At 50.9% G+C, this 14,804-nt stretch overlaps 1 protein-coding gene across 1 annotated transcript in view; it reads left to right on the top strand.

The window, feature by feature from the left end:
- The first annotated feature begins 3,100 nt into the window (after window positions 1-3,100).
- ASTN2 (astrotactin 2) overlaps window positions 3,101-14,804 on the top strand; it is a 308,249-nt gene continuing 296,545 nt past the window's right edge. The window contains 1 exon segment of the mRNA XM_009319305.1: window positions 3,101-3,286. Within this exon segment, the coding sequence (XP_009317580.1) occupies window positions 3,101-3,286 (186 nt within the window).

The following is a 14,804-nucleotide window of genomic DNA, read 5'->3' as shown; positions in this document are numbered from 1 at the left end:
TTTCTTTTTTTGTAAGCAGCGAATCTGATTGAAGGCTCATGATCTCCTGGCAATGCTGGGAGTGGTAATGGCCAGGTTTCCTGCAACACGGGCCGCAGGGGTGAAGAGCATACAGGTATTTATAAATGTATGGTAAATGGTACCCAGGCTTGGCAAGTCAACTTTCGTCAGAAATTGCCTGGCTGCTGGGTTTGCTTAAAATTGTGAAATGAATGTTAAATTGAAGTTTCTACTTTTGGAAGAGACCTTTTGAAAATGAAACAGGCTTATCTTCAGTCTAGGCTAAAATCCAAAAAATTGCCTGTATCTCAGAACTCCCCAGAAATGTTCTCTGTGATCCTTTTGAACATCCCATGCAAGGGAAAAAAATTGGAGAAAGATTGACCCTGGAGTTTTTTTTCTCTGCTTCCTTAATGTCATGTAGCCTTTGGAAACCGTAGTGGTGGGGTCCTGGTGGCACCCACATCAGGTCTGCGCTGTGGTCTGGGTGATAGAACCGCCTTTCCTGAGCTATTTCGTAAAGGTCTGCTGCAGGGATGTGTGTGTAATACTGTAAATCATCCTCTCCTATACGTGACTGTCCCTCTGAACAGAATTAAGATGGCTTTGCGTAGCCAGAGTCCTGTCTCTTGATGCTTCTGTGCTGTCCCATGGTCTGTTTGCCCCTGTAGGAGAGGTTGTGATATCTGTCCCAAAGCTGAGTTACTGCTTTAAGTCCTACAAGTAGCATTTGTTGCGATTTTAATTAGACCAGGAGATGCTTTTCAGTACAGACCTTTGAAGTGTTGCTAGGAAAATGACTGCAGTTAAGCAGCCCTGATATTCCTCTTGATTTGTTCGTACTTTTACCACTATAAGAAACCTTCTGCTTTAGCCTCTTTGGAGGTGAGAGACGTGAGACTGGTTTCATTAGATTCCCAGGTGTTGTGCAGGCTGCTGTCCTGAAGTGTGAGCCGCAGGGCTGGCTCGATTTCCAGGGTAAAGAGTGAAAGCAACACCTCTTGCTACTGATTTGCTTCAGCAAGCAGCTATTTATATTAAAGGAGGGAAGGGATTATTAGGAGCAATCTTACTGCAGTGACAGAGGTATGACAGGGAGTTCGCGTGTCCCCTCCAAAATGCAAGCGCGGGCTCTTGATGGATCCCATGCATGGTCAGGAGCTGGCTAGTTTTTCTCCTTCAAGTGCTCAGGTGTCCGTAGAGATTGGGGATAATGGGAGGCAGAGATAATGAGCACAGCCCTCCGATTAGATTCAGGTGGCAGTGCAGCCGGCTCAGGTATGTCAGTAGTGTAATTAGTGAGGTGCTGAATCAGGGAGTTGGCAGTTAATGGGGTAACCTTGTCCCTGCCCTCAGCTGGGCTGTGCAGCGAGGGGAGATCCTGCAGGACCAGGGGTGTGATGGGGACTTCTGTGTAAGCAGGGGGTGGTTGGCTCTGTTTTAATCCACAGTGGAAAGCCAGGAGCTTGCTGCTGCAAAATGTATTGATTTCAGGGGTAAGAAAAATTGGTCTTGAAGGATTGAGAGGGGTTTTTTTGCTGGGTTGGGACGTGGGTCTGTAGAAGTGCAAGCGCCTAGTCTTGTAGCCTGTGTGGCTACTCATGAGCCAGCACCCAAGTGTCTTGAAGCATCTTGTCCTGAAAGGTGTGGGTAACTCCTCAGGACAGCCTCAGCCTATTCCTTCCTTCATCTCCACTGGGAGCTGGAATTGGATGTGCTTTTGCCTAGCTAGGTTCAGGAAAATGAAATGCAAAATGCCACCGCCGTTCCCTGGCTGCTTTGCCCGCAGGGGAACAAGCCCTGTCCTCCCCTCTGACCCTCTGCAGCCAAGGTGCGGAGGAGGACCTTGTCTGGGTTCCCACCATGGTGCCAGGGGAACCTGAACTCGTGCTGTTGGCCTTTCTGGAGCAGACACACCACGCAGACTGCAGGTCATGGTCTATTATAGCTGGTCGCTCTTCCCAAACAGGAGGGAATTGAATTTGGGTCTCCCACAAAGCAGGTGATTGCCGAAGCTGTGGGCCCAGTGACTAAGAGGACCTGACTTGCTTCCCATTGCTTATATTGCAAATGGAAAAACAAACACAAAAAAAAGAGGTGGTGGAAGGAGAAATATTTTGGCTCATTTTGAGCTAGTATTTTTTTTTCGGTTTTGATTCGGCTGCCAAACTGCCAAATCAGTTCTTTGCAGAGATCCGTTTAAAACTTGATGGGCAGCTGTGGAGCTGTCAGCGCTCCTGCCTGTGTCTGCTGCTGCCTGGCCAAGGCAGGAGCTGCGGCTGAGGCTTAGGGCTGCTGGCTCTGGCTGTGCTGGAGACTGCAGATCTGGGGCTGACTTTTGGTTACACGGTGCCTGGATTGTCCAAGCCCCTAATTAGTCAGGTGGGGTGCCTAAGTCAGGGGAAGCTGCCGCAGTGGGTGTGTGCGCCGGGATGCTGTAATCCCGGCTCCCAGGGTGCTTATGCTGTAAATCAACATCGGGCGGGATGTAAAACTAACAGAAGGCTGCGGAAGAAGACATGCAACCCCAAGGTCAATAGACATTTGTCAAGCCTGGTGGTTCTTTCTTCTTGCTGGTGCTCATTAGTCTGTGCTGGGAACGTCGCTGTTAAATACAGCTGTAGTGCTACCTCGCAACCCAGAAGAAGGTTTCCGTTGTAAACGCCAGCAGAGTATGTAGTGATGGCTGCGTTTTGGCTTGCTTGGCACCAACTGTCTGCCCTCCACCCTGTGCCAAGCAGCAAACCTCCCTTGGGCTTGGCTGCAGATCTCTAGGAGCTTCTTCCAGCCTTTCTGCTGGGAGAGCTGTAGGAGGTTAAAGGCACCTTGTGCAATGTTATTTACTGTTGCCTTTCTAGTCTAGAAATCCCAAGGCGCATTGTAGCCCCTTGCTTTTTATTAAGGAAGACAACTGTTACTGTTCGTATATGGGGGAAATAGCAGACAGAGGCCAAAAAACAATGCTCAAGCTCATCCTGTAGATCAGAAGCAGTAGTAGGGGTAAAACTCAAAAGTCCTGATTTCCAGGACCGCTAAGGATACTGTCTTTTAGCATCGTGGAGAAAACTGGTCCTCAGTTGCGTGTTTTGTCTCTGCAGAGATGTCGGGGACCGTGGCTGACATTTCGCTGGTGCACTGGAAGCAGCAGTGGCTGGAGAACGGCACCCTGTATTTCCATGTCTCCATGAGCAGCGCCGAGCAGCTGTCCCGGGCCACCCCCCCCAGCCTCCAGGAGCCTTCGGAGATAGTGGAGGAGCAGATGCACATTCTTCATATTTCGGTCATGGTGAGTGAAAGCTGCCAATGGCATCAGAGGGGACAGAGGACCCTCTGGGAGGGGATGGCGGCTGGCAGCCAGATCGTGGTGGGAGGGTGGTGATACGGAGCAGAGTGGTGAGTTCGGTTTGCAAATGTCCGTGTCCCTTCTCGGTTGGACCTCCAGAGAGGGAGAGATGTGTTTGAATGGGCCAGGAAAAAAAAGAAGAGTGGTCGGTCTTTTAAGAAAATGAAATAAAATAAAATAACAGACAGTAGGGAAGAAGCTGTTGGGAGGGTGACAAGGAAGCTTGTGGTTCCTCCTGCCTCTGCTGGCAACTGGCGAGGGGTGTTGGTGGATCGTTTCTCCTTGGTCTTGCGTTTGGGCATGTGCAAAGGCAAGATTTTGGGCTTGGTCATTTCTTTCTGAAGCCTTCTGAAACGGAATTTTACCTATCAAGTAAATATGGGCTGTGGCGTGATCCCTCTCTTGCAAAGGACGAGCCTGACCTAAAAGTAAAAAGATGATCCAGATGCTTTGAATGTCTCCATCTCAGATGTTTATGTGGCCTTTTATTAACAGATCGTGTATGTGCCTTGTTGCCTTTTAAAATGCTTATTTCAGTATCTTATGAGGTGGTTGCCTGTGTATTTGGATCTGGTCCATCATTCCTCCGTGCTTTAGAGCCCCATCTGTGAAATGGGACTAAATGTATTGTCCCTTAACTCCTGTTGGGATAAACTATCCCGTCAATAAAAGAAAACAAGAAGTTAGGCTTGTAGATCCTGTGTATATGCACGTCATCTGTTTGGCCAAAGAAAGTCTTTTATAGGATTGGGGATCCCATTGCAGCAACACTCTCCAAAAGGTGCATCTGTTCATATCTCCAAACATGTGCGTCATCTCCACGCCTTCTGTCCTTCCTTTTGGAAGGAGAAGCAGAGACAATAGCTGCACAAAACCTTTTTTTTTTTTCCCATTTGAACAAGCGGCTATTTGGCTTTTACAGCTTAAACCTGGGTTTTTTTTAGAGTGTCTCAGCCCTTGTCAGTGGGGCTTTAGATTGGGCACTGAGTGCTTGTGAGCACGGAGAGGGGCTTTGCATTAAGGCTGTTGGGCAAGATAAGAGGCAGTATGGTATCAGGATGGCAGAAGGGAGAGGAATTGGGGACTGCAGCTTACTGGGTTGGATAGGGAACGTTTCTTATCTCCTGCTAAAAATGTCAGTGCGATGGAGTTTTGGAGGGGAAAAAAGGTAAAACTGGTATACTTAGAAAATGAGCCTGAAACAATAAGTGAGAGACAGAGCAAGGAATGAAGACAGCAAAACCCAAGTCTGGGACGTGAACAGCTTGATCCCTGGTTTCAGTGTGGGATTGCCTGGCTGTTGTGGGCAAACCTGAGCCACGGAGAAGAGGCCTGTGGTTGCGGGGGGACACTGGCTCTGGAGCCTGGTGATCACCGCAATTGCTTGAAATGCAGATATTCTTTAGTAGGGAGAGAGTCAGTCCTGGTCCTCAGACCTTGCTGAAGCTGATCTTTCTAAAAAACATCATGCTGATTGTAATGAAGTGATGCTTTGGAGAGAGAAATGAGTTTCTTTGAGAAATTCCTGCCTAGAGCCTTCATTTGCTGTACCTCAGAGCTCAGGAGCAGCAATGCCGGTGGGCTGGAGCTGAAGGCATCACCATGCATGTCACAGAAGAAATGTTTTTGCACTCTAATCCTGGGTTAGCCAATGAAGATATGCTTTGCCACATCTCGCTGAAGCCGGTAGCATGGCAGCATCCGTGGCTTTGTTGTGAGAATTAACTCATGCCCTGAGCCTCTCCTGCCCTTCTGCAAAAGCAAGGGGAAGACAGGAGCGTTCCTCCTGCACAGAGTGAGCCATAATTCCACTTTCTTTATAAATCCTGATGCTCCTCGCAACGGGAGCTGAGGACCCAGCAGGGATGTGGGTCCGGGACAGGATCGGGGCTGCGCGCATGTCCCTGGGGAGGCAGAAGCCCTGGGTGTTTCTTCCTGGGTCAGGATTGCAACACAGACTTGAAACTTTGCCCAGTTTTTTTTAGAAGATTCATTAACTTTTGAATGAACCCAAGCCAAGTTTTGAGTTACTAGCAGAAGATAAATGTGTCTTTTGTTGGGTTTTTTTCCCCCCTCAAGACGACATGGAGTTCTGTAGCTAAAGTAAAATGGGGTGAAAGTCTTTGTTTCTTGGGTGAAATATTTCACCCGAGTCCCTGGGCTCTGTTCAAGCTGCTTTCCCACGCCTTTACTTTCCTCCCTGACCCCAGCTAAATCGCATCCCAGAGAGCCCCCATCACTCGAGCCCTCCTGCCTCCCTGGCAGCGGGGTTCCCCGGCTGTGCCATGCTTGGTAGCTGCCGGAACCCGGCGCAGGGGGCTGTGTGGTACCCCCCTCCTGTCCTCTCCTGCGCCTGCCGTGTCTGTATCCCTTCTGCCTTGAGATGCAGCCGGACATCCCTGTGTCGTCCTTTCCAGCTTCTCAGATACCTCTCCTCCTGCTTCCTGCCATAAAGCCCGATGTCTCCTGCGTGCTTTCTATAGGCTAAACCACTGTTCCCGCTACGCAGGAGGAGTTTCAGCCCACCCCAGCGCTGCCTTGGCATTCAGGGTCTGCGTGCCCCGTTCATCATCAGCCCAGCATCTCGCTACGGGGGACACGAGGAGACACGGGAAAGTGCTTCCTTCCATCTCCTTTAAGTGGCTGTAACACTTACTTTTACCTGTCTCCTCGCCCTCCAGCTCAGTTATAGGAAGCCGGGGAAGGTTTGCCTGGGGGATCTCGCTAATCCCCTGCTTGGGGAGTGCTCTGGCAAAGCTTTATTGGGCAGCGAGACATCTCCAAGCCGAGCTCCCTCTGATGGGAACGGTATTTTGGATTTCTGTAGTTGTTTATGACTTGGCTGGTCGCTCCTGCTCTGCCTCTAAAGCCAAGAGGCCCTCTGCGCTGCGTGGGGGCTCCGGGGGGGTGTAAATCCTGGGTTTATTCCTTCTTCCAGTGATTTTTGGCTGTTGGTGTGTGACTTTCTGGTTTGATGTGGGTTTGCTTCCAGTGCAGCAGGAAAGGGGCCACTGGTATCCGTGACCCTGTGTCCCTGGGGCCACAATCTACCCCTGGCTGACCATGACCCTCTTCACACTTCCCTTCCTGAGCTCAAGGGCATCTTTGACAGCAAAATAATACTTGATTTTTATTTTTTTTTCCTTTCCTCACTGTTTTTTCTTAATCTCTCCCCAATGAGACATAACATTAATTACTGCAGTTAAAGGGAATTCAGTCTCCATTACTGTCTGCCACCCCTTTCCTCGTGACTTGAGCATCTGAAATTTGTCTCCCAAGTGAAAAGAAGGGGAAAAAACAAATATGCAAATGCTAGATTTTATTTATTTACTTTTTTTTTGTGCAGCATCAAGTAGAAAGGAATCAATGTTTTTGTCATTATGCCTGTTGTGTTTTTTCCCCATAATCTTAGCTGTCATTTGCGTTTAATTGTGTTGTTTCCTCTTGTGTGGAAGTAAATCTTATCTGTTTTGGATTAAAATTCAATGAAGGTCACAGCAGCTCGAAAACTTACCAGGCGGCAGCAATTAATGTTCATTTGGCTTTGATAAATTGGAATGTTCCCCACAATAGGACTGGAGTGGATTTCAGAAGCAATAATTCTTCCATTAACTCAATGATTCCCCGCGTGATGGAGTGTCTTGTCACTGCTCTGTTTGTCATCTGTCACTTCAAGGATCTGGGCATATGCCTGATATGATTTATCATGATTATTGGGGCTGCTTGTGTCAAAACATTTTAAACGACTAATTATTTGAGCCTTGTAAATTGTTGAATTTAACAAAACATAAGAGAGATTTTGTTGTTGTTGTTCCCTACCATCTTGTGTCCCTGTTTAATTGTTGCTCTGCGTCGTGGTAAGTTCAGACCCAGGGCCACGTCCAGCAGCATTCGCCATAGATGGGGGTTTATTTGCCGGGCTCTGGGGAGGCGGAGGAGTGGGGATGGGTAGGACAGGCATGTTTTATCTCTGCGTTGTCCCACCTCGCGGACCTTCGGTAGGGCCGTTGTACCCCGCGGCTCCTCATGGCCCTGCGGGTGCCCAGGATGCAAAGTGGGCCAAAGTCCCCCCCCCCTCCCGCTGGGGGGGGCCCCAGCCGCTCCGCTCCCGCTGGTGTGGCTGCCAGTGCCATGGGTTGGGTTTGCCCCCCGTAAGCCTGGGCGAGCGATGCTGGCAAAAGCCCTGGCTGTGGGAGATCAGAGCCGGGACCCTGCCGGCGTGGGGTCGGCAGGGTGTGTGTGTGCAAATGAGCTATGCGTTGCCTCTCTTCCGCCTCCAGCAGAAATAAGGTGGGCTTTTTTGAGAATGGTAACAAGCAAAAGCCTTGTTTCATCTCGTACCGTTGCCCTGCAAGGGAGCATTTCAGTGTCTGGAATAAAAGGTGACCAGACCTCATCAGGTGGCTTTTTTTTATATTATTATTTTTTATTTTTGATGCCTACCTTCTGCTGGCTGTTACTGGCAGTAGACAAGTAAGCTGCTTGCTTCTATGTCTTCTAGCAGATTTTTTCAGCTCTTATTTATACAAATTTCCTTTTTTCTTCTTGTTCTCGTGCATCCTGATGTTTCCCTAATGATCAGCCATTGGTGCTGTGCTCTCTCAGCCTCTGAGACGGGTATAAAGTATGCTCTTAAATGCTTCGCTCTGATTTAGCATCCTGCTCTGAAGTGGAGCCGGGGAGGGGTCCTGTGTGCCCGAGGCACTGTGCAGGTGGGTCCCGGCGAGCGCGGTTTCTCATGGCTGCATCGGGCTGGGGCAGCTCTCTAGTTTCTTAAGCGCTGCAGAAATATCCAAGAGCAAGTGAGGTTTTAGGAGCTGCTGCTCTCTCCTTTCTGAAGCTGCCATCACCCAGCGAGGGCCATGACAAATGCATTCATTTGCCCTTTCTTTTTTCTTTTTTGCCATTATCTGTGACCCATATCACAAGCCTCCCTCCTTCCATGCTCCGCTGCCCGTGTTTCCTCGGGGAGCCTGTGTCTCATTAGGCTCTCGGTTCTCAGCTTGGCTGCACAAAGCATCGTGTGTAGGTGGTATTGTGCTTGTCCTGCGCAATCAGCCTGCCCCCGGCGGGACAAGCCCCTCAGTGCCGCGGCTGCCCTGTACACGGAATCCGTCCAGCGTGTTGGATGGGATGGTGAGGTCTTTTCCAGACAGCTGCACAAGCCCAATTGCCTTTCTATCTGCATGTGCTGGCAGGGGTTAATCTCCTTCCCATAGATGGATATAATGTCATACCAGTGCAACTGGGCTTATGCCGGTGTGCATGGCAGGGAGAGGAGGCTGAAACCCGTTGCAGAGCTGGGGCGATTCCCATCCTTCCCAGCAAAGAGCTCTCTGAGGGATCACTCCATGTCCCGTGGGCTTTGGAGACATCCACGTGTGGGCTCCTTCAGCTCCGGCGTTCCCCTCTGCTTGGCCATCATTTGAGTGGTGCCTCGTTTTCCTACCCAACAGTATTTTGTCCTCCTTGGTGCAAAACCTCCCAATGGATTTACTTCCCTCCCGACCGTGTGCTCGCAGCTTGCATGGCAGCGTGTCTTGCGGGATGGCTGGCCACTCCAGTGGATGCAAAACGTTGCTTGAGCCTTACTCTGGCTCCTTGCAGTGCATCTTGCTGATGGCAGTGTTGGAACTCCTGTCAGCCAGCTCAACTGGAGGAAAAAAAATGGTGTAACATGAGTAATGAGGTAGCGAAGAAGGCACATTTGTGTCATCAGTTCTGCACCAGGAGGTCAACCAGACTCATAAAACATGCACTTCCAGCTTGTGGTATGTTTAGGAATTAATTAAGGTAAGGAGAGAATTGCTGCTGCAGCAGATTTCCTTATCTGAAACATATTAACTAGCTAAATTATCTCCAATGAGCTGTTTCTATTAAAAAACAAAACCAAAAAGAAAAGCCCTAAAACCACAGGAGTTGGGTTCAGTGTCTCCCTGCGTGAGAATCACATCCCTGTTCCTCGTGTGTGGGAGAGGAAAAGGAGGCGCCCATTCCAGCATGCAGATGGACCAAGCATTCCCAAATCCCCGGGGGGCGGATGGGAGCCACAGGCTCTGTGCTGTTGATAGACCGAGTCATTAGCACCTTGCCTGGAGCAGCGTCCCATCAGCAGTCCTCCCCTAAGCTCTGCCCTGAGCTACTTTGGGACGGCCAAAGGGGCTGGTGGGACCTTTGCTGGGTCTAGTGGCCCAAGGTGGTGGGGCTGAGCACTTGCAGACTCTGTCGATTTGGGGACTGGAGCTCAGCACAGCTGGAAGCTGCACTTCACCCTAATAACCATTACCTGCCCTGTGCTGTCTGGAGCACCTTGGAGACAGTAATAAAGTCACGCATGTGCGTTTGGACTGGCGCAGGGAGGGGTTGCTGGTGGGCGAAGCTAGGAGCAAGCCTCGCGGTCCTCTCGCCCTGACGCTGTCGGTGGTGCCTGCTCTTTCCCAGGGTGGGGACATTCTTCGGCTTCAAGTTTCATTTCCATAATGTGCCATTAACCAACTTTTTGTAGGCTGGGAGAAGCAGCCTCTTTCATTCATCCTCCCCCTCTTCTCTGCTCTCCTCCTCCTTTGCAGAGATGATATAAAACAGGGACTAAATGTGGTTAACGATGTGCTCTTGTATTTAGGGAATTCATTTTGGGGGGGATTTGTCTTTAAAGTGTCACTTTTGTGACAATGACACCTGTTATGTTAATAATTTTTCACTAATCTCTCTCTGTTTTCTACCTTAGCTACTGTGAATACATTAGACACTTTATAGCTTTCTATCTAGCAGATTTTTTTCCCCCACTGTGTTAAAATATGTAACTGGAGTGCTTGATTTGCATCTCTGATAAAGCAAGGCTGAATAAATACTCTTAGTTCATCCGAACTGAGCAGCAAACTAACTTTCTTGTGTCATCCCCAGAGCAATCAAAGTTGGTACTGGGGGAAAAGCAGCCATAGGAAGCGTTTGGGAGGGGTTTGCTTTTTGCAGATGGCATCGAACGCGTGGGAGGGATCTGCAGCCATAGAAAATTCCCAACCTCGACATGCTGAGAAAAGAGGATGGAGGGGGAAAAAGTAAGAGCTCACGTTGGAAAGGTGGCCGGTATAGTCAGGGGGTGCTAGAGCTGGAAGGGGGATGCTGAAGTGGTGAGGAGAGGGAGAAAAACTGCAGAAGGAAGGTTTTGGAAATGGGCTGAGGAGCATCAGAGCAGCGCTAGCTCATGGCTCAAGGTGGGACACGCAGCACGGCGCCGTGCGCGTCTGCCTTCGCCCCCGTGGCGGGTCCCTCCGTGCTGCTGGTGACAGCAAGCCGTGTATTTTTATCACGCGGTGCGCTGGGCTGCGCGGGGAGTTTGCCGATTTCAGATTCTTGTCTTGAACTTGTTCCCTTCCTTCCTCCTCCTCGCTCTTCCCCTTCCCACCATCTGTCTGGGAGAAATACTTGTGCATCTACAGCGCTGCAGGGCGTAGCTGGTAGCTTGACCTTTTCCTGGTGCTTTTTCTCTCAGCCTGGGCAAAGCAGATGGAAGACCCAGGCTTTGGTGGGGTAGCTCTGCCTTGGCTCCTGGTGTGCAGAGTGGTGAGAGAGAAAGGAGCATCCCTGTCCCGCGCAGGTCAGGTATCCTGGTGCCGTGGATCTCGCCAAGCTGCAGGGCTCCCGGGGAGAGCAGTTCCACGTGGGAGCCCCATGCTAATCCTGTGTGTAAAGTGCCGGGAGTGTTTGATCGGTACCTTTGAAACATTGACGTAAACACAGAAATGCTTTGCAGCTACCAGCCTAGATCTAATTGCTTTAAACTGCCAGGCTCAGAACTACATATGGCATTAAAACTGTCAGGAAACTTTAATCCAGGAAAAATCCAGTGGATGCTGAGTTCTCTGGGAGGTGTGGGGGTGGCTGGCCCCTGGCTCCAAGGTAATTGCTTATGATGGAGAGTGTTTTCCAGGGCTGCAGGCCTCGCATCGCCTGCCTCGGGGTGCTCCTCGGCCGGGTGACGGGGATGCCGGCAGGGTGTAGGGTGCTGTCCCCTCTGCTGCCTGGCCAGCGAGGCTGTGCTCCGTGCTGGGGGACACCCGGCGTACTCCTTACCTCCCGGCAGGAGGGGCAAGGGCTTGGGCGTTGTCTCTGGCTTTCTGTCGGTACAATGCGGGCTCTGACCCTGGAGACGCGGGGAGCTGGGTGATGCTCCTCGCCCCGGGGTTTGCTTTTTCTGTTTCAGCTGCAAGGGAGAGCCTGTGGGCTCGAAGGCTGGGCTGGTCTTCAGACAAGGAGTGAAATATCTCACTTTTTCCTGCAAACCTTGTGTTATCTCCCTTCTCTTGGTAGTTATTCTTGTTTGAATGCAACTTAGAAATGCTTGCAACAGTTAAAATGTCGTTGGTATCAGGCGTTAGCTCGTGTGAAGGTGAACTGTGACGAACCTGATGCATAATAGCTTAAAGCTGGTTGTGAAAGATTGTGCACTACAAGAGACTGAATTTTCATTTGGTTGGCAAATCCCAAAGATGGGAGTAAGTTTTAATGACAGGATGAAATGCAGTATGATATTTGTCCCCAGAAATATGATGTTTGCTTTCAGTTTGGGCTTTTTTTCCATTTAAAAATAAATCGGACTTGGTTTCACAAGGCAACATTATACTGTGAAAAGGCAGAGCGCTTTTTGTTCAGGGAAGTGTCAGAATGAAATGTTTCTACTCTTCCACACTTTCCATATCCTCCCCAAAACCACTTACGCTTTAGTTTCAGCTGATACGAAACTGTCTGAGCAGATAAACCATTCCTTGAAAAAACTTGCAAGCTCTTAGCGGAGTAACTGTGCCTAAACCCGAGGACGTGCGGTGCCGTGGGGGATGGCGATGTGGGTCTGACGATTGCCTAACAAGTTTCTCCAGCCTCTGCAGCGCCCGGCCCTGCTGAAGGGGATGCTCAAATACCTGCCAGTATGAAACAGGGGGAAGAAGCTCATGCATACGTGATTTTTCTCTGATCATCATAGGGCTGATAATATATGAAAGGATTTTTTTCATGTGCATGTCTGGATCTTGCTGCTGTAGGAAGTTGGGCAAAATTCCCACCGGCTTAATTGGGAGCAACATCAGGCCAAGTGTGGTTATTTTTACCTGTCACTGCTCCCACTCTGCCTCCTCCCTCCCACCTCCATCCCCCCGGACAAGAGGGAGCAAGCTCCGTTTCAGCCTTCAAAAGGTCTCTGCCAGCTCTGAGCAGCAGCGTTGTGTTGAAGATGTGCAGCTTGTGCAGCAAAGGAAAAGGGGGGGGGGGGAGGGGAAGGAATTGTGCTTATTTTTAAAATCCAATTATCTAAAACTGCAGGAAAATAATTATTTCTGAAGGGAGCTGTTAGGACTGGCTCGGGTTTGCCCTGGGTGGGAGCCCCCCGGGGCTGGGCTGGGCTGGATTTGTTACAGCAGCGGCTGGAGAGGGAGCGAGTGGGAGCATCAGCCCCAGCTCTGCTGGGAAACGCTTGGCTTTCAGGAGTTTGGCACTTTATTCGTTGTGTTGCTCTTTAGCCAACAGGGAAACTGGTTGTTTTTCCTTCTAGCTTCCTTCTTTCTAGCTCCTCAGGGCAGAGGCGCCCACTTTTCTTTTTTTTTTCCGGATGGGGAGGCAAGAAACCTGCCTGCAGGAGGGTGGCAGCAAAGATGGCTGATGCTTTAGCAATGTCAGGTATCTCTGTTTCCCCTTGCAGAGGCTGATCTGGTTACAAACTCATCGCCAGCCACCCTTTAGGCACGCTTGACTCTCCTGCTGTCCTGGGCTTTGTTTTCCTCATTGCACCAAACCCATGAGACTCGGGGTGAAACCAAGGTGGTGACGGCAGTGATTGCAGGGGGAGCAGAGAGCAGCCCCAGAGTTGAATTTACCACTTGTTTTGCAAACATTGGAGCGTTTTGGGAGCATCGTTCAGCAGAGGTCTGCGTTGGGGGGTGGGTTTGATAAGGCAGAAGTAAAGGGATGGGCAGCCCTGTCTGGGTGCTGTGAGCTGCAGCGGCATGGCAGCCGTCAGCAGTGTGAAATTGCAATGGGGGAACGACTGGATGGAGGGCACTGGTTAATGCCCCAAAGGGAGTCTCTAGCTACGATTAAGCTGCAGGTTTTGCTTGGCCTCTCCTGGAGATCCATCATTATTCACGCCAGCACCGGGCCTGACAGGCTCCCTCTGCCGCAGAAATCAATGATTAGAACTCGCCGACCTGCTCACGCGCCGGGATGCGGCTCGGCGAGGCAGGCGAGGGCTCTGCGGGGGCGAGGGCTCTGCGGGGTGGCAGTGGAGCAGCGTACTGGGGACCTGATCCCACACTGCATCCTTGGGACGGCCGGGACCTCGAGGAGGGCGAGGGCAGGGCAGCCGCTTCTCCCACTGCCCTTCCTCGTGGCGGGGGCTTGGTACACGTAGCTGTTCAGACACTGTTCCCCACGCTCTCTCAGGACCCTGTGGGTTCAAGGATGTCTGCAACCCCCTTGGAAAATGGTCCTTCAGCTGCGTGCAGCCTCATGCGGTTGGGAGATGACGGGGGATGAATACTGGGGTGCTGGTTTCGGAGAGCGCCGTGGGGATAGAATGGTGTGCTGCCAGACATATGTGGTGTGGGATTGGGTAAGGAAGAGGCTCATTTACACACTGCAAACAAAAGCAATGATTGCTGCAACGCTCATAGAAACAGAAATGAGACAACAGGTCCAGGTATGTCGACCTATCGCTTGAATTAGTGCCAAGGATTCCTCTTGCCCCACAGCATCCAGCTAACAAGCTGCGAGATGCCTCTTGCCTGCGTGGCTGAGGATCCAGCTATCAAGTAAGGTTTGTGCCCTCAGGCTGAGGTTACGGGAGGGGATGTGGCTGTGCCCTCCCTGGTCGGGAAGAGTGTGAAAGCTTTTCTGCCCACGTTATGCGCCCTGCGAGGAAGGGCTGGTGCTGCTGCTGCCTGCAGCTCCCGGAGCCTGGGGTGACACAGCCAGCTTGTCACTGGTCCTGTTTCACACCAAACGTCATGAGAATCCGTTACCTGGCGATGCTGGTTGGGCTTGGGGATGCTGGTTGGGCTGACAGATCTTAGCTTCCTCTTTGAGGGCTACCTTGACCTTGTCTCAAGACATCCTCAGTACTGCTTTGGGGCCACCCTTTCCCAGATCCACCTGGGATGCTCGTGGCTTGTGCTGGGATGAATACTTCAACACTAACTGTAGCGTGGAGCCATTTCCAACTCTCCTCTCCCTCTCTGTGTACTTGAACCACCTCTGCCATGCAGCCTGGCTCATCCTCCCCTTGTCTGGGTGTCAAGGGGAGGAGGAGTCGTCGTCAGCCAAGTTGTTCTAGTAGCTGCTGCTTAGTCCTGGGAACTGGGGGAATAACCTTGCCAAACCAGAGGAGTGAAGTGACCTGATTCTTCTCCCCCCTCGAGCCTGTGCTCCCTGGAAGGCAGGAATGAGCTGGGCTGTTTGCTGGTTTTTGTTTCCC

This window comes from Pygoscelis adeliae, unplaced genomic scaffold, assembly GCF_000699105.1.
Source record: "Pygoscelis adeliae isolate BGI_AS28 unplaced genomic scaffold, ASM69910v1 Scaffold270, whole genome shotgun sequence".
Taxonomy (NCBI): Eukaryota; Metazoa; Chordata; class Aves; order Sphenisciformes; family Spheniscidae; genus Pygoscelis; species Pygoscelis adeliae.
Note: the sequence above shows the minus strand (reverse complement) of the source record. Positions and strands in the feature narration are given on the sequence as shown.